Here is a 19,038-nt window from a genome sequence, read left to right as displayed (position 1 = left end):
AATATCAGTCCAAAACTAGTCTAGAACCAGTCTATGATCAGTCCCAAACCAGTATAAAACCAGTCTAAGATCAGTCCCAAACCAGTATAAAACCAGTCTAAGATCAGTCCCAAACCAGTCTAAAACCAGTCTAATATCAGTCCAAAACCAGTCTAGAACCAGTCTAAGATCAGTCCCAAACCAGTCTAAAACCAGTCTAATATCAGTCCAAAACTAGTCTAGAACCAGTCTATGATCAGTCCCAAACCAGTATAAAACCAGTCTAAGATCAGTCCCAAACCAGTATAAAACCAGTCTAAGATCAGTCCCAAACCAGTCTAAAACCAGTCTAATATCAGTCCAAAACCAGTCTAGAACCAGTCTAAGATCAGACCCAAACCAGTCTAAAACCAGTCCCAAACCAGTCTAATACCAGTCTAAAACCAGTCTAAGATCAGTCCCAAACCAGTCCCAAACCAGTCTAAGATCAGACCCAAACCAGTCTAAAACCAGTCCCACACCACGTTTAAAACATTTCTACAGCCAACTTTTAAAAAAGTCCAACAGTACTCACATGCTCCCTGAAGAGGAAAGCCAGGATGGCAGCAGCCAGCTCCGCCAGGAAGATGAAGAGGATGAGCATGAAGAACTGAGACAGAACAACATTTATATAAATATATTCCAGTTACAGACACGCCTGTTAATCATGGCCGCCCTTTGTTGTGCACGTCATTAGAAATTAAAGGTGGCAGGTAGGACTCTACCCAGCCTACCTAGGACGACCAACCTAGGACTCTGGGTAGGTCAGGTGACCCTCAGAGCCGAATCAGGTCGGCTGGACTTCTTCTTCGTGGTTCTTGAAGGGTCATTAAGGTCATTATGTTTCAGAACTGAAAAAGCCTTTCAGATGAGATGTGAAACATCTTCAAGAACCAAGAAGAAGAAATCTGATGCAACAGCAAAGCTGTATTTTCACGTCAGACCTCCAGAATGAATCTACAAATTCGGCCTCCATGTTTGGGCGGTAAAAAGCGAGACCCGCCCGTTGACCGACTCACAAAGAGCAGCAGGCATTTGTTCTCCCGGATGGCGCCGCAGCAGCCCAGGAAGCCCAGCAGGAACAGCATGGCCCCCAGGGCCAGGATGACGTAGACCCCGGTGAAGAGCAGAGGGTTGACCGCCACGATCTCCCTGAAGCCCAGCGGGTCCACCAGCACCCAAACGCCCACGCCCAGCAGGAAGGAGCCGCCCAGCTGCGAGAGAGGATGGAGACCAGTTCAGACCAGTTCAGACCAGCTCAGACCAGCTCAGACCAGTTCAGACCAGCTCAGACCAGTTCAGACCAGCTCAGACCAGCTCAGACCAGTTCAGACCAATTCAGACCAGTTCAGACCAGTTCAGACCAGTTCAGACCAGTTCAGACCAGTTCAGCTGGGAAAATGGAGCAGAAACCTGGAACCAGGGATGAATCCTGAAGCCAAAATCAGTTAGTTTGGAACATTATCATATTTTCTGTTTTTTCTATGTAGTTTTTCATTTTTTCGTTTTTTTTGTTTTATTTGTTGATTTCTGTTTAATTTGTAGTTTTTCTGTTTTTTCTGTTTTTCCTGTTTTATTTGTTTTTATATTTTATTTTGTAGTTTTTCTGTTTAATTTGGTGTTTCTTCTGTTTACTTTTGTAGTTTTTCTGTTTAATTTGGTGGTTTTTCTGTTTTATTTGTTGGTTTTTCTGTTTTATTTGTTGGTTTTTCTGTTTTATTTTGTAGTTTTTTCTGTTTTATTTTTTGATTTTTCTGTTTTATTTTGTAGTTTTTTTGCTTTATTTTTTGATTTTTCTGTTTTATTTTGTAGTTTTTCTGTTTTATTTGGTGGTTTTCTGTCTAATTTGTTGGTTTTTCTGTTTGATTTGTTGGTTTTTCTGTTTCATTTGTTGGTTTTTCCGTTTTATTTTGTAGTTTTTCTGTTTTATTTGGTGGTTTTCTGTCTAATTTGGTGGTTTTTCTGTTTTATTTGTTGGTTTTTCTGTTTTATTTTGTAGTTTTTTCTGTTTTATTTTTTGATTTTTCTGTTTTATTTTGTAGTTTTTTTGCTTTATTTTTTGGTTTTTCTGTTTTATTTTGAAGTTTTTCTGTTTTATTTGGTGGTTTTCTGTCTAATTTAGTGGTTTTTCTGTTTGATTTTGTAGTTTTTCTGTTTTATTTGGTGGTTTTTCTGTCTAATTTGGTGGTTTTTCTGTTTGATTTGTTGGTTTTTCTGTTTTATTTTGTTTGTTTTCTTGTTCTCAGTATGTTGGAGTTCTGGATCTGAATCAGGATTTATTCTCTGTCTGTTCTTGATGAACCTTTTTGTTTCTCGTCTCTCTTTTGTGATTTTCCTCAGTTGTTGTTCTTGCTTTAGTTTCATATTCATCTGATGTCGCCTCAGTTCTGATCTTGGTTCAGGGTCTGAAATGAGTTTATTCTGTCTTAGTTTCCCAGAATAAAACCAGAATCCGTCCCCCTGGTTTTATTCTGTTTTTTATTAGTTTGGATCCTCTTAAGTTTTCAGTGTGTTCTGTTCAGCGCTTCGGTCTCCGTGGATCCCAACAACAACACTTAAAGCACTCCTGGTTTCAGTGTTCCTACAATAAAACCAAGGTTTTTGTTTCACTTTTATCAGGGAAAAACTAAAAAGGTTAAAGATTAAAACAAAAACTCATCTTTTTTTTTGTTTTTAAGTCCACAACCACCTGAATTCTGATCAAACCTGAGGGACATATTTGTTGCTCCACCAACTCTGCTCAATCAGACATAACATCCCAGATTTACCCCAGAATAAAATGACTAAACTCTTAGTATAAACTCAGATAAATGATTTATATTGTGTTGTATTGCTCGTCCAGGGTGAAGTCTTTCTGATTTATGCAACAGACGAAGGAAACTGAATCGTTAATGTTTCCCTGTGCAGATGCTTCGTTTATTTATTAACTTTATTAAAAAAAAAAAATTTTCTGTTAGTGTGGAAATCTGCTGAAAATCAAATAAAGAAAATCAACGACTGACTTCTCAGAACCGTTCTGTGGATGTTGAACAGCAGCAGAGAAAAGTGTTGAACTCACAAAGATGAAGAAGTTGAAGATGAACATCAGGTACTTCATGCAGCTGAGGCAGTCGCCCTCCATGGCTGAAGCCTCCGCCTGCACATGCACACAGAGCACACCAACAACATGATGATTCAGAGCGCTTTACACAGAACGTAAACAGTTATGTTATTAAACTCATTAAGTTAGTAAAAGTCCTTCTAATCAGTTCAATAAATGCAACGTTGAACAGGAAAGTTTGAAGGTTTTAAAAGAAGAAGAGTTGACTCAGACCTCCAGTTATCTGGACTTTGTTCCACATAAATGGAAATGTATTTTATTTCTACAGCCCTTTACAGACAATCCTTACGATGTACCAAAGTGCTTTACAGCAGGTAATAAATAAAGAGAAGAAGAAGTAAAAATAAATAAAAACAATAAAAGAACAGTGAAAGCAATGAAATACAACAAAATCGAATAAGATAAAATAAGATAAAAGTGTCATCGTGCTACTGGGTATTAGGATAAAAGTCTTATTTGCGACGGATCTGGTGTTGATGAGCGCCATGCGAACAAAACGCCGATCCGTCTGTTGGGAGGCCCGGTTACCGGTCCCAGACTGCGGATCCTCACGGGTCGGCGGCAGGGAGATGGGTACCAGTGTTAATTTCGTCAACCAGGACGATGACGAAAATATTTCGTTAACGCCCCTTTTTCCCGTGACGATGACGAGACGATGACGCACATAATTGCTTCCAGAAAATAAAAATATGACGAGAATAAAAAATTATTTTCGTTAACGAGACTAAGACGAGACGAAATTTACAAGTCATGGACGAATGGACATTAAGAAATGTAATTGTTTATAATTAATTTGTAATTTGTATTTGTTAATATAAGTCTTTCTTGAACTTCATAGAAGATTACGCGCTGTTGCCCTGTTTGTCCCTGCACGGCGCCTGTCCCACAGAGCCTCGCGCGGCTCAATCAGTCAAGTAACGTAGCCGGTAGCTAGCTATAACTTAACCGTAGCTAGTTCAACTTTGCAGTCCAGTAATGGTGTCGAGCTCGGATACCGGTATACGGTTTGTTGGAGCTGGGCGAAAACAACGCCTGGATGTATGGAGCCATTTCGTTTACAACGCGAAGGACAACAGAACAACCTGCATGATAATGATTGATCATGCCGCCGATGCCGGTGGTGGCCAAGATGAGAAGTTCTATTTTGCACAGTGTTATATAAATAAAATAGAGAAAAAGAGAAGCAGTGTGCGGAGAAGTTCTATTATGGACAGTGTTGACTAAAATGACTAAAATTTGACTAAGACTAAAATTGATTTTCGACATTGTGACTAAGACTAAATTTAAAAAAGCTGACGAAATTAACACTGATGGGTACCCGGCCTCGGTACGACCGGTGTTCTGTCGATTTTTGCTACTTTGTGGATTTGCGCATGCGCGCCGAGCCGATTTTCTAAGTTTCGTTTTCACGCCCATCATGTTTTGCTACCCTGCGTCTCAGCTGGTGTGTAACGGTAACATCCTCAAAATCCTGATTATTTTCTCTTTTGGAAGACATGCAAAGTAATAAAACACTTATCGTATTAACAAGCAGTTAGCTTAACGTGCACATATGGGGTGTCTGAAATATGACGCATAGTTGAGCATGTTGAATTGGTGGAAGGCGCCTATGAAAGTTACGTTATCCACGAGGCTTTGTCTCTCTCACAACAAATACACAATTTTTCTCTTCTATATAAAAACTTTAATTAATAACAGTGATGCTGTTTTTAGGAATGGAAGAAAACTGGACTACAGTTCACAAGTACCTTTCTGAGGGACTCAACCCGGAAGGGTATAGTAAGTCCCAGAGGCAGAACCTCAGAAGGTACAGTAAAAAATTCACACTCAAGGGTGAGTATCTGAAATGCATTCAAATGTACCTATTGCGGGACATGGATTAATCTGTAATGATTTTATTCTTTTAATGAATTTTCACTACAGATGATGAGCTCTTTTTTGGACAGAAGAGGGCCATCAGAACCAAAGAAGATGCCAAAAGAAATTTCAAGGAATTTCACAGTACACCAAAATATGCTACCCTCTTAAATAAATCAATTTCATTACACTTTTTACAATTACACACATGAGAGACAAAAACACTTACTTTATGACTTTATTTGATATACAGAGGTAGAAAACCATAAAGTAGCATTTTTTTTAAATATTTTTTGGGGCTTTTTATGCCTTTAATGGATAGGAAAGTTCAGAGAGACAGGAAGCAGGGGGCAGAGAGAGGGGGAACGACATGCAGCAAAGGGCCGTCCGATGTGGGACTCGAACCGGGGCCAGCTGCAGCGAGGACTATAGCCTCTGTACATGGGGCGCCTGCTCAACCCACTACGCCACAAACCACCCCTAGCATTTTTTGATAGGGTAGCTTGAACCGATAGACACGGCTACCGGTTTTTGCGGCGGTAGCATTTCTGGACGAAGTAGCAGAAATCGACTGAACACCGGCAGCAGCCATCGGTCGGAGTAATCCACGGAGCCGCGGATGTCGTAGCCGGCGCTGGAGAGACCAGACAGCAGATGGCGAAGCCAGGTGGGCTTTCGACCGGCATATTACTACGCCCCCCCCCACCCTTTCCACGTCTTCTGCGACGGCTGTTGCTTGGCAACCGACCAGGTAGACGCCATAAGTAAGAGGGTACAGACGCCAAAACAGGCGGCGTTGTCCTGGATTGGTATTATGTCCACAGAATCTGGGATTTTCAAGGCGATCATACACCAGTAGTGATGAAAACGATAAAAACATGACAATACACAAAAAAAGGTAGCAGAGGTGGACGGCCAGCCACTCACAACGGCGCCATATTCATACACATGAACCATAAAAACTGACAGGCTTTGTGCCTCTGATCCCATTCATTCACCGCCATATATCCAAGGAGAATTACCCTTAATAACTCATTCTGATTGTAATTTAGCCAATAATCTGATCCTTTCAGGGCCATGTGACCCCACTGAGTGTTGTGTCCACACAGAACAGACAACTCAGCAAAGAAGCCATTTTAAACTGGATCTTTAGGCACTTTGTTCCCAGCAGCCTGTCACAGAGACGCATCATTTGTTCCCATTTCTTTAGCTGCATCTCTGAAAAACAGTTTCATAGTTTCAACTTTTTGTACATTTACGTTAAAACTGCTTTCAGTTACCAAAAGAGTCAAATTAATATAAGAAATTCAGTTTAAAAAATCCTAATCCCAAAATAATGAACCTTATCACATCTAAAAGTAGAAAAGTAGGAAAAAAACAGACAATAATAAGAATTATATGTTATTCAACATCGAGAAAAAGTAATTAAGATTCAATTCAAAGCTTAAAAAAGGAATATAAGATATAATTTAATGACTAATTATGGAACAATTAATATAAATGAAATGATTAAACTGTTTTATGCCACCAGAAATGAATAATCTAGAAGCTCTTTGTGGGTTTTAGACTGGAATTAAGATTTGTTCCCATTTCTTTAGCTGCATGTGTGAAAAACAGCAAAGATAACACAGTGTGACAGACAGAAAACAGGATTTCTGCAGCAACAAGGTGATTCCCAAAGATAAACTGCATTATAAACTGTGTTTATATTCATGTTTGAACCTGTTTCAGTGAGTCACTGCGACTGTTTCCTGTTTTCATGGAAACATGTAAAGAAATGAGGGATGAATTGGGACCTTTGAACAGTTTTGTGTCAGATTCTGGTCCAAAAACATGAAAAGACTTCATGCAACACGATTATTTGTGTCTCAGGAAGCACGGATATAAAATCCCACACAGTTAGATGGAGCCTGGAGTTGAATCAGCTCCTCGTTAAACAACGAGCAGGACCACACGGGCAGCCAGAGCTGCGCTCAGCTGTTGGCCGTGACTCCGACAGCCGGGCGCCGTGGGACAGCGGGACACATGGGGGGACGCTGGCCGCCGCCGAGCAGGACGTGCTGGTGTAATGGAGCCACCGGCGGGGGTGTGAACAGGACCAACTGTGCACTTATGCTCCCTGATGGTGTTTACCAGCCGAAGCCACCTGTCACAGCAACGCTTCGGTTCGATGTCTGCAGAGTCCTTCAGATGCTTTAATGGCTTTTCATGGATGCTTTAACTTCATCCGAAAGGTTTAGAAGATGATGAGCCTTGTTTTGCCTTAGATTTAGAGTCATAAGGCTCATTCCCACTGTAGGAACCTTTTACAGTTCCTTTAACCTTTTCAGGAACAGGGCCGTTTTTTCCCATATTCGGACATACAGGAACTAAGGACCACGGCCGTCAGTTCCTGGAACCATTTCAGCTCCTTCTCTGAGGCTGAGGCTGTGTTCGAAATCGCATACTTCTCCTACTACTCATACTAACTTTTTGAGTTAGTATGCGAGTTTGAGTAAGCGAGAAGTTCCTGGATGCATACTAGATTCTCTGAAATGTTGGGTATGCATCATGAGGTTGCTACTCATACTCAAACTACCCAAGATGCAACGTAACGTGACGTCGCCGATCGTCATTTCCTGTCAAAACGGCAGTTTCAAGCTAGCTACAACGAGGGTAGGTTCACTTCCTGTTTTCAAAACAAAAGCACCAATTGTATGGTAATGGCTTTCCCTGTGATAAAAGGCAACGGGTATTTTATTTTGTGAAAATAACCGGAAGTGCGTTGCTCACTGCGGCTAGCTTTAGTAGCGCCGAATTTGTGGGAACAAAATTGTAAACAGCCGGTATTTTGTCAGGTTTTCAACACGTTGGGGATCTAAACGACTACTTTCTCACCTGAAAATGTTTCAAATGTTGCTAAAGTTTACAGAGTTTAGAGCTCCATGTACAGGTGACATCATTGTTGTCATTAACTTGTGTTTCTCTCTCTCAGCAGGTATCTCTGGCCTGGTGTTACGCTGCTTGTTGTCCCCTCTTTTCTGTCCTCTCAGCCCCCAGCTGGTCCAGGCAGATGGTTCTGGTTCTGGTTCTGGTTCTGATGGAGGTTTCTTCCTGTTCAAAGGGAGTTTTTCCTCCCACAGTCGCCTCGTGGAGCTCAGGACGGGGTATTGGATCAGAGAGACATTTCACTGCAGTCTGTTGGTTTCCCAAGCTGGGAAACTGTTTTAAATTAACTTTGAAAGAACTGAACTCATTTGGATTTGATGAATTGGATCTGATTGGAATTATAATTTCAAAATTTAAACTAGTGCTGGGCAACGATTAAAATGTTTAATCTAATTAATCACATGATTTCCCTGATTAATCACGATTAATCGCATTTGTACGCAGAATCCAAAAATGAATCCAAAAGTATTGTATAGCTTTTAGCATTTAGCTTTATTTTAAATGTGCTGCCATATGAATGAAAGTGCCATAACATTTGTTGTGCAAACACACTTTTAACATCAGCATCTTTCTGTAGTTTTTATGTAGAAGCCTCGCTCCACTGTCTGTTTCCTTGAATGACTTGCTGCTATCAGTTGTGTGTTTTGCCTTTAAGTGATATTTTAGACTGGAACTACTACGCTGAGAAGACAATTCAACTTGGCAGTAAATGCAGGAGTTTTTTTAAAAAAATATTTTGAAAAACGTGCTTTTATGTTGAAACAAGTAAAACAGGAAGTAGCGCCGGTTAGCTCCATTAGCTTCACACCTGTAGCGGTGATGTTAGCTGCTAGTTTATCTTTATTTTATTCCTCCATGCTTCGTGGTGTTTGCTGTAACTTTGTGAATGTGATGCATTCAGACTTTTACAATAATAAAACCTGCGTTAATGCGCGATAAAATATTTATCGGCGTTAAATAATAACGAGTTAACTCGCCCAGCCCTAATTTAAACTTTATTTACCGTAATTGGCTCTGAATGAACTGGACTCATTTGGGATTAATTAAATGTAATGAACTGGATTGAAGGGTAAAGGGTTGAACTGTATCTTTGAAGTGACCTGAGATGAGATTTCTTGTGATTTGAGGCTTTATGAATAAAACCGAACAGGGTTTGTGTTGTTCTGCAGACGATAAATAAAGCTTATTTTCTTTAAGCAGCTGTGTGCTGGTGCTCGTCAGAGTGGACGCCGACACCTTTAATTCGGCGTCCTGCTCTTTGTGGAGCCTGAGCGCTCTAAAGTGCACGTGTTGCTGATCTGAGCTCTCATTGTGCAGCTTTTACTGTAACGAGGTAAAACGACGGGCGCTCTCACTGCAATTAAACACAGGTTCTGTGGGGGCAGGTGCACTCTGGGTAATTGCGGCCTCTTCAGCTGAGGTCAGGGCTAATAGAATAAAGGTGTTTATCTGTTACTGACGCGCCTGAGTACGACGTGGACAAAGAAAAACATCCTCACTTTTATCATGATTCTATTGAAAGGATCAAATTAATCCACGAGCAGCTGTGTTGTGTTGAGATGGAATAAAAACACCAAGAACCTGGTTTCATTAGAGCAGTTTTACCAGGTTAACTCACGCTTTCTGATTCAGGATGTGAGAGAGTTCAAGTTAAGAAGGGAAGAGCTGGAGTTACACTGGAAAAAATGCCCCTCCAAAAATAAGTAGGAAAAACAACAAATAAAAGACGTTTTTGCTTGAAATAAGCAAAAAAATCTGCCAATGGAACTAGTGAAAATCAGCTTGTCAAGATTTCTTGAAATAAGATGTGATATTTGGGACTTTTAAGATAAAAGTGATCTTGAAATTAGCTTAAAAACTTCTTCAAATGTCAAAAAAAGCTTGTTTCATATAATATGTGACTCAAAAAAAATTGTTTTCAAGACTTTTAACAAGATATTCCAGATGTTTTGTCTTCAAACAAGTCCCTATATCTGGCTGAAATGGTGCTTGTTAGGCAGTTGTGTCTGATATTAAGTGTAATGAGATATTTTGACTAGAAATGAGACAAATATACTTGGTAAGACTTTGATTTTTTTTCCAGTGTAGATATTCAATCACAGTCACGGCTCTGGAGCTGCTCTCACAGGAAGAACAAAGTACAACCTTAAAGGGACAGTTCGCCTCTTTTAACATGAAGCTGTGTAACATCCCATATCAGCAACATCATTTCTGAACATCTTCTTACCCCCTGCTGCGTCCTGTGAGCAGAGTTCCAGCCTCGTTTTGGTGTTGATGAAGGTAGTCCGGCTAGTTGGCTGGGGTTTAAATCATAAAGCCTTTTGCTTCTCAAAACAATATGCGTTCAACAGAGTAATACATTTGCATCACAAAATGGTTCTCCAGGAAAAAGTCTGACTTTAGACGCCCTGATATCTGCTCCCAGGAACAGGAAGAAGGAGTTTTACACTTCAGACGCCCTGATATATGCTCCCAGGAACAGGAAGAAGGAGTTTTACACTTCAGACGCCCTGATATCTGCTCCCAGGAACAGGAAGAAGGAGTTTTACACCTCAGACGCCCTGATATATGCTCCCAGGAACAGGAAGAAGGAGTTTAACACTTCAGACGCCCTGATATCTGCTCCCAGGAACAGGAAGAAGGAGTTTTACACCTCAGACGCCCTGATATATGCTCCCAGGAACAGGAAGAAGGAGTTTTACACCTCAGACGCCCCGATATATGCTCCCAGGAACAGGAAGGAGGAGTTTTACACCTCAGACGCCCTGATATATGCTCCCAGGAACAGGAAGAAGGAGTTTTACACTTCAGACGCCCTGATATATGCTCCCAGGAACAGGAAGAAGGAGTTTTACACTTCAGACGCCCTGATATATGCTCCCAGGAACAGGAAGAAGGAGTTTATACACCTCAGACGCCCTGATATATGCTCCCAGGAACAGGAAGAAGGAGTTTATACACCTCAGACGCCCTGATATATGCTCCCAGGAACAGGAAGAAGGAGTTTTACACCTCAGACGCCCTGATATATGCTCCCAGGAACAGGAAGGAGTTTTACACCTCAGACGCCCCGATATATGCTCCCAGGAACAGGAAGAAGGAGTTTTACACCTCAGACGCCCTGATATATGCTCCCAGGAACAGGAAGAAGGAGTTTTACACCTCAGACGCCCTGATATATGCTCCCAGGAACAGGAAGAAGGAGTTTATACACCTCAGACGCCCTGATATATGCTCCCAGGAACAGGAAGAAGGAGTTTAACACCTCAGACGCCCTGATATATGCTCCCAGGAACAGGAAGAAGGAGTTTTACACCTCAGACGCCCTGATATATGCTCCCAGGAACAGGAAGAAGGAGTTTATACACCTCAGACGCCCTGATATATGCTCCCAGGAACAGGAAGAAGGAGTTTAACACCTCAGACGCCCTGATATATGCTCCCAAGAACAGGAAGAAGGAGTTTAACACCTCAGACGCCCTGATATATGCTCCCAGGAACAGGAAGAAGGAGTTTAACACCTCAGACGCCCTGATATATGCTCCCAGGAACAGGAAGAAGGAGTTTATACACCTCAGACGCCCTGATATATGCTCCCAGGAACAGGAAGAAGGAGTTTTACACCTCAGACGCCCTGATATATGCTCCCAGGAACAGGAAGAAGGAGTTTTACACCTCAGACGCCCTGATATATGCTCCCAGGAACAAGAAGAAGGAGTTTATACACCTCAGACGCCCTGATATATGCTCCCAGGAACAGGAAGAAGGAGTTTTACACCTCAGACACCCTGATATATGCTCCCAGGAACAGGAAGAAGGAGTTTTACACCTCAGACGCCCTGATATATGCTCCCAGGAACAGGAAGGAGTTTTACACCTCAGACGCCCCGATGTATGCTCCCAGGAACAGGAAGAAGGAGTTTTACACCTCAGACGCCCTGATATATGCTCCCAGGAACAGGAAGAAGGAGTTTTACACCTCAGACGCCCTGATATATGCTCCCAGGAACAGGAAGAAGGAGTTTTACACCTCAGACGCCCTGATATATGCTCCCAGGAACAGGAAGAAGGAGTTTATACACCTCAGACGCCCTGATATATGCTCCCAGGAACAGGAAGAAGGAGTTTAACACCTCAGACGCCCTGATATATGCTCCCAGGAACAGGAAGAAGGAGTTTTACACCTCAGACGCCCTGATATATGCTCCCAGGAACAGGAAGAAGGAGTTTTACACTTCAGACCCCTGATATATGCTCCCAGGAACAGGAAGAAGGAGTTTTATACCTCAGACGCCCTGATATATGCTCCCAGGAACAGGAAGAAGGAGTTTTACACCTCAGACGCCCTGATATATGCTCCCAGGAACAGGAAGAAGGAGTTTTACACCTCAGACGCCCTGATATATGCTCCCAGGAACAGGAAGAAGGAGTTTTACACCTCAGACGCCCTGATATATGCTCCCAGGAACAGGAAGAAGGAGTTTTACACCTCAGACGCCCTGATATATGCTCCCAGGAACAGGAAGAAGGAGTTTTACACCTCAGACGCCCTGATATACGCTCCCAGGAACAGGAAGAAGGAGTTTTACACTTTAGACGCCCTGATATATGCTCCCAGGAACAGGAAGAAGGAGTTTTACACCTCAGACGCCCTGATATATGCTCCCAGGAACAGGAAGAAGGAGTTTTACACCTCAGACGCCCTGATATATGCTCCCAGGAACAGGTATAAGGAGTTTTACACCTCAGACGCCCTGATATATGCTCCCAGGAACAGGAAGAAGGTGTTTTACACCTCAGACGCCCTGATATATGCTCCCAGGAACAGGAAGGAGGAGTTTTACACCTCAGACGCCCTGATATATGCTCCCAGGAACAGGAAGAAGGAGTTTTACACCTCAGACGCCCTGATATATGCTCCCAGGAACAGGAAGAAGGAGTTTTACACCTCAGATGCCCAGATATATGCTCCCAGGAACAGGAAGAAGGAGTTTAACACCTCAGACGCCCTGATATATGCTCCCAGGAACAGGAAGAAGGAGTTTTACACCTCAGACGCCCTGATATATGCTCCCAGGAACAGGAAGAAGGAGTTTTACACCTCAGACGCCCTGATATATGCTCCCAGGAACAGGAAGAAGGAGTTTTACACCTCAGACGCCCTGATATATGCTCCCAGGAACAGGAAGAAGGAGTTTTACACTTCAGACGCCCTGATATATGCTCCCAGGAACAGGAAGAAGGAGTTTTACACCTCAGACGCCCTGATATATGCTCCCAGGAACAGGAAGAAGGAGTTTTACACTTCAGACGCCCTGATATATGCTCCCAGGAACAGGAAGAAGGAGTTTTACACCTCAGACGCCCTGATATATGCTCCCAGGAACAGGAAGAAGGAGTTTTACACCTCAGACGCCCTGATATATGCTCCCAGGAACAGGAAGAAGGAGTTTTACTCCTCAGACGCCCTGATATATGCTCCCAGGAACAGGAAGAAGGAGTTTTACACCTCAGACGCCCTGATATATGCTCCCAGGAACAGGAAGAAGGGCAACACGCAGCAATGACTTTGGGATATTTCTCACAGGGTATCAATAAACACCTAACACAGCAAAACCAACAAACTTTCACTTGTGTGCTGAATAAACCTGATCATTTGTCCTGTTTTCTGCACTCAGGTTACTGTAGAAAACCGAATTAACTTCTCTCTGTCACGTAATTTTCAACCAGGTGAAAAAAGCCGTGAGCAGAGCAGAGAAATGTTGAACAGAGGAAGCTTCAGTGGGAGTATAATCATGACCACTCTGCGCCGGTGAAAGCTACCTGTTATAAAAGCAGCCAGAGGCTCAGCTCGTCCACGCTTCATAAAAAGAACCTGCGGGGGAGGCAGCCAATCATCTCTGGTTCTGAAAAGTTCCTGAGATGCAAATAAGAGCAGCTGGTGGGAGAAAGCATAAAGAGCAGGGGGCAGTTCTGGTTTAATTCCACCGAATCATCGACAGAACAACACGGGATGGTTTAACCTCGTCTCTTACCTTGTTACCTGTGATGTGGACTTTAGAGCTCAGAGTCAGAAAAACTCCCAGAACGAACAAACTGAGGTTTCTAAGAAGAAAACCGGCTGCAGCTTAAAAACGATCAGAGATAAAGAGAAACTGTGAATGGGAAAAAAAACGATAGTGACCCAAAGTTTATCAAGGCAGCAGATTTAATCGCCTAATTAGCATGTGGTGACATCACTGATGACATCACTGCGTGGCGGCGCCTTGGATTCCACAGCTTGCAGTGAACATTGGATTCTGAACACATTTCCACAAGATTTTATTTTATTTTCTCCCTTTTTGATCCTTTTCTGAATTCACAATCACGACTATGAACAAAGATGTTCCAACTTCTGATCTTTTTCATGTTTTTCTGTCATTTTATCCACATAAAAACAACAGAAAATCAGTAAAAAAAAAAAAGGCTGGGCAACGATTAAAATGTTTAATCTAATTAATCACATGATTTCCCTGATTAATCACGATTAATCGCATTTGTACGCAAAATCCAAGAATGAATCCAAAAGTAGTGTATAGCTTTTAGCATTTAGTTTTATTTTAAATGTGCTGCCATATGAATGAAAGTGCCATAACATTTGTTGTGCAAACACACTTTTAACATCAGCATCTTTCTGTAGTTTTTATGCAGAAGCCTCGCTCCACTGTCTGTTTCCTTGAATGACTTGCTGCTATCAGTTGTGTGTTTTGCCTTTAAGTGATATTTTAGACTGGAACTACTACGCTGAGAAGACAATTCAACTTGGCAGTGTTTACAGATGACTTTGGTTCTGTCGACTCCGCCGTCTGGAAGAACTTTAACATGAAAATGGCCGAGTAAAAGTTCCGTACCCTTCTCCATGTTTGGTGGATCCGCCGATTACTTTCTTTTCCTGTTCCACAGCAGACAGCAGCAGACTTTTACAGAATAAAAGCCTGTGAGCGACAGACTTTTACAGAATAAAAGCCTGTGAGCAACAGACTTTTACAAAATAAAAGCCTGTAAGCAACAGACTTTTACAAAATAAAAGCCTGTGAGCAACAGACTTTTACAATAATAAAACCTGCGTTAATATAATATATAATATTTATCAGCGTTAAATAATAACGAGTTAACTCGCCCAGCCCTACTAAATAGGCTTTATTTTTTTGCCTCAAGTTCTACTTCATCAACATTTTTCTGCTGCTCGTCTCTCTCCTTTCAGTTATTGAAATGTTCTCTAATCTAACTCATGCAGAGCATGAAATATAAAGTTATTTATAACTATTATATTTATGTATTTATGAAATAATACAGTCATTTCTCGACTGGAACATGAATATTTGAGAGTCGTGCTGAGCTGTAAAACACGAACAGACCGTCGGCATCGTTATCTCTCAGTAAATACTCCAACGTGACGCGTTTGCTTGTTCGGTCTCGGCGTGTTTTGTTGGTCATGACTTGACACCATCAGTGGGATCCAACAGGATGAAGGCGGCTGCAGAAATGAATCATCTCAGAGGTCGCTGATCTAATGAAGGCCAATAAAACAGCTTGTTTACTGGAGCTCAGCTGACTCCAGTGATGAAGTTTCAGGGAGTTCATCATGTGGTCTGAATCACCTGATGAACCAATCAGACGCGCTCAGATGGCAGATGGCGAGCTGACTGTTCAGCCCTCGGTCCTCATCACACTCCAGCCCAAACACGTCCACTCTGTGAGTAATCCGAGTCGACGGATCACATCTTTGGAGCTTAAACTTGTTAAAGATTGTTGCCACGGTGGCATCACCCTGTGAGAGGAGCATCTTCCCCTCATGTCAGCATTAATAAGCGCTCCAAGCTAACGGGCCGGAAGGGCAGCGACAGAAACACGGCGTGTTTGTAGCTCTGACTCTTGTAGTGGTTTTAGTGAGCGTTAAATAATTCAATTCTCTGAGTTTTACGCTCTATTTTAGGGTCAGAACTGTCCTTGTGTGCGCAGGATTACATCACTTTCACCTCAGCTCAACTGCTCGCAGCATTATGGAAACATTTGGAGAATTTAATTCAGTTCAGCTTTATTTATAAAGCTCCAAATGTCATCTCAGGGCACCTCAAAGTTACAGTCTGATCCCCGTCCTGAGGAAGAAACCTCCATCAGAACCGGAACCATGATGATCTCTGGACTCTGAGAACAGATGAAACTAACAGATGTCAACACCAGGGCGAGTTAACTCGTTATTTATCGCGCATTAACGCAGGCTTTTATTTTGTAAAAGTCTGTTGATCACAGGCTTTTATTTTGTAAAAGTCTGTCGCTCACAGGCTTTTATTTTGTAAAAGTCTGTTGCTCACAGGCTTTTATTCTGTAAAAGTCTGCTGCTCACAGGCTTTTATTCTGTAAAAGTCTGCTGCTGTCTGCTGTGGAACAGGAAAAGAAAGTAATCGGCGGATCCACCAAACATGGAGAAGGGTACGGAACTTTTACTCGGCCATTTTCATTTTAAAGTTCTTCCAGACGGCGGAGTCGACAGAACCAAAGTCATCTGTAAACTCTGCCAAGTTGAATTGTCTTCTCAGCGTAGTAGTTCCAGTCTAAAATATCACTTAAAGGCAAAACACACAACTGATAGCAGCAAGTCATTCAAGGAAACAGACAGTGGAGCGAGGCTTCTACATAAAAACTACAGAAAGATGCTGATGTTAAAAGTGTGTTTGCACAACAAATGTTATGGCACTTTCATTCATATGGCAGCACATTTAAAATAAAGCTAAATGCTAAAAGCTATACACTACTTTTGAATTCATTTTTGGATTCTGCATACAAATGCGATTAATCGTGATTAATCAGGGAAATCATGTGATTAATAAGATTAAATATTTTAATCGTTGCCCAGCCCTAATATTAACCCCTCGTGAACAAACATGAAAGTGGCCCAAAGAACTAACAGATGCAGGTTATCTGGCTGAGGACACGATGCCTTTGGACACAGCGGGCAGGGAGGAGTCTGGGAGTCCAAACTCTGTCTGGAGACTGTTTCACAGAATCACACAGCGGTGAAAAACCAGCTCTTTGATGACATAAAGTGTTCACCGGCTGGGATCTGCGAGCACGAAGCTGTTTCACTGCCAATGCAGCAGCCAGATGCAACATCTTTAATAAAACCTTCATGTTGGAATGGAAATGATGCATTTAATTCATTTTTTCTGGGGTCTATGTTTGGAGTGAACCCAAAGTAGAAGACATTAACACGTAACACACACTTTTTTCCTGATACAAACGTCTTGAACACGAGGACACAAACTGAATCGTACCTCACTGGTCGGTCATTGAAAGTATCTTGGCTTCTTCTATGTAGCTTATTGTTAGCTGTAATGTTATATCCTCATTTGTAAGTCGCTTTGGATAAAAGCGTCTGCTAAATGCATAAACATAAACATAAACAGAGGACAGAGAAGCAGCAGGAAGCATCATACCATCTGTAGCCTACCTGTTTAATGGCTCCTGAGTTACACTGTGGACGGGACAGCAGCCTGTAGCCTCCGACCTCGGGCAAGAAACCACCTGCTGGAGGAAAGGTAAGAGGATTTCAGACAGTCAGGGACGGCTGAACATGTGGCTCTTAACATTTATGTGTATGTGCAACATGAAGAAGCAGATTATAATGCCCACTGTTTTCATAACATCCAGCTTCTTTACATTTTTCATCCTTTATCTATAAATAAACTTAAAATTGAACATAATCACAGATTCTGAGACGGGCCGGTTTCAGATTCTGTTGAATCACCTTAACGGCTGGATGCTAAACTACGTAAAGGTTTGTTCTGTAATAGATATTATCAATTAATTTCAGTTTATTCATTGTCCCAAAATGGTGTGCAGCAAGAATACAGCACACGGAAAACACACAAGACAGACCACACAACAATTAACGCAAAGCAGAAAGAACAGCCAGAGATAAAAAAAAAGAATAAATTATTACAGAGTTGTGTTGGGTTGAAAAATAATTAAAGTTCTGTTCTCTGCTGGCATCCTTCTGTTCTCTGCTATCATCCTTCTGTTCTCTGATAGCATCTTTCTGTTGTCTGCTAGCTTCCTTCTGTTCTCTGATAGCATCTTTCTGTTCTCTGCTAGCTTCCTTCTGTTCTCTGATAGCATCTTTCTGTTCTCTGCTAGCTTCCTTCTGTTCTCTGCTAGCTTCCTTCTGTTCTCTGCTAGCATCCTTCTGTTCTCTGCTAGCATCCTTCTGTTCTCTGCTAGCTTCCTTCTGTTCTCTGATAGCATCTTTCTGTTCTCTGCTAGCATCCTTCTGTTCTCTGCTAGCTTCCTTCTGTTCTCTGCTAGCATCCTTCTGTTCTCTGCTAGCATCCTTCTGTTCTCTGCTAGCTTCCTTCTGTTCTCTGATAGCATCTTTCTGTTCTCTGCTAGCATCCTTCTGTTCTCTGCTAGCTTCCTTCTGTTCTCTGATAGCATCTTTCTGTTCTCTGCTAGCATCCTTCTGTTCTCTGCTAGCATCCTTCTGTTCTCTGCTAGCATCCTTCTGTTCTCTGCTAGCTTCCTTCTGTTCTCTGATAGCATCTTTCTGTTCTCTGCTAGCTTCCTTCTGTTCTCTGCTAGCTTCCTTCTGTTCTCTGCTAGCATCCTTCTGTTCTCTGCTAGCATCCTTCTGTTCTCTGCTAGCTTCCTTCTGTTCTCTGCTAGCTTCCTTCTGTTCTCTGCTAGCTTCCTTCTGTTCTCTGCTAGCTTCCTTCTGTTCTCTGCTAGCATCCTTCTGTTCTCTGATAGCATCTTTCTGTTCTCTGCTAGCATCCTTCTGTTCTCTGCTAGCTTCCTTCTGTTCTCTGCTAGCTTCCTTCTGTTCTCTGCTAGCATCTTTCTATTGTCTGCTTGCATCTTTCTGTTGTCTGCTAGCTTCCTTCTGTTCTCTGCTAGCTTCCTTCTGTTCTCTGCTAGCTTCCTTCTGTTCTCTGCTAGCATCCTTCTGTTCTCTGCTAGCATCCTTCTGTTCTCTGCTAGCTTCCTTCTGTTCTCTGATAGCATCTTTCTGTTCTCTGCTAGCTTCCTTCTGTTCTCTGCTAGCTTCCTTCTGTTCTCTGCTAGCATCCTTCTGTTCTCTGCTAGCATCCTTCTGTTCT

General features: G+C 42.1%; 1 protein-coding gene across 2 annotated transcripts in view; it reads right to left on the bottom strand.

Annotated features, from left to right (window-relative positions):
* LOC142382295 (tetraspanin-18B-like) overlaps nucleotides 1–19,038 on the bottom strand; it is a 40,754-nt gene that overhangs the window by 6,444 nt on the left and 15,272 nt on the right. The window contains exons 2-5 of one of the 2 annotated variants that reach the window (XM_075467999.1): nucleotides 17,394–17,470; nucleotides 3,077–3,154; nucleotides 1,038–1,232; nucleotides 554–628 (exon numbers count right to left, since the gene is read on the bottom strand). In XM_075467999.1, coding sequence (XP_075324114.1) covers nucleotides 554–628; nucleotides 1,038–1,232; nucleotides 3,077–3,139 — 333 coding nt within the window. In that variant the 5' untranslated portion in view covers nucleotides 3,140–3,154; nucleotides 17,394–17,470. The remainder of the gene's footprint in view (nucleotides 1–553; nucleotides 629–1,037; nucleotides 1,233–3,076; nucleotides 3,155–17,393; nucleotides 17,471–19,038) is intronic. The other variant, XM_075468008.1, reaches the window with a different exon arrangement.

This window comes from Odontesthes bonariensis, chromosome 1 (genome assembly GCF_027942865.1).
Source record: "Odontesthes bonariensis isolate fOdoBon6 chromosome 1, fOdoBon6.hap1, whole genome shotgun sequence".
Classification (NCBI taxonomy): domain Eukaryota; kingdom Metazoa; phylum Chordata; class Actinopteri; order Atheriniformes; family Atherinopsidae; genus Odontesthes; species Odontesthes bonariensis.
Note: the sequence above shows the minus strand (reverse complement) of the source record. Positions and strands in the feature narration are given on the sequence as shown.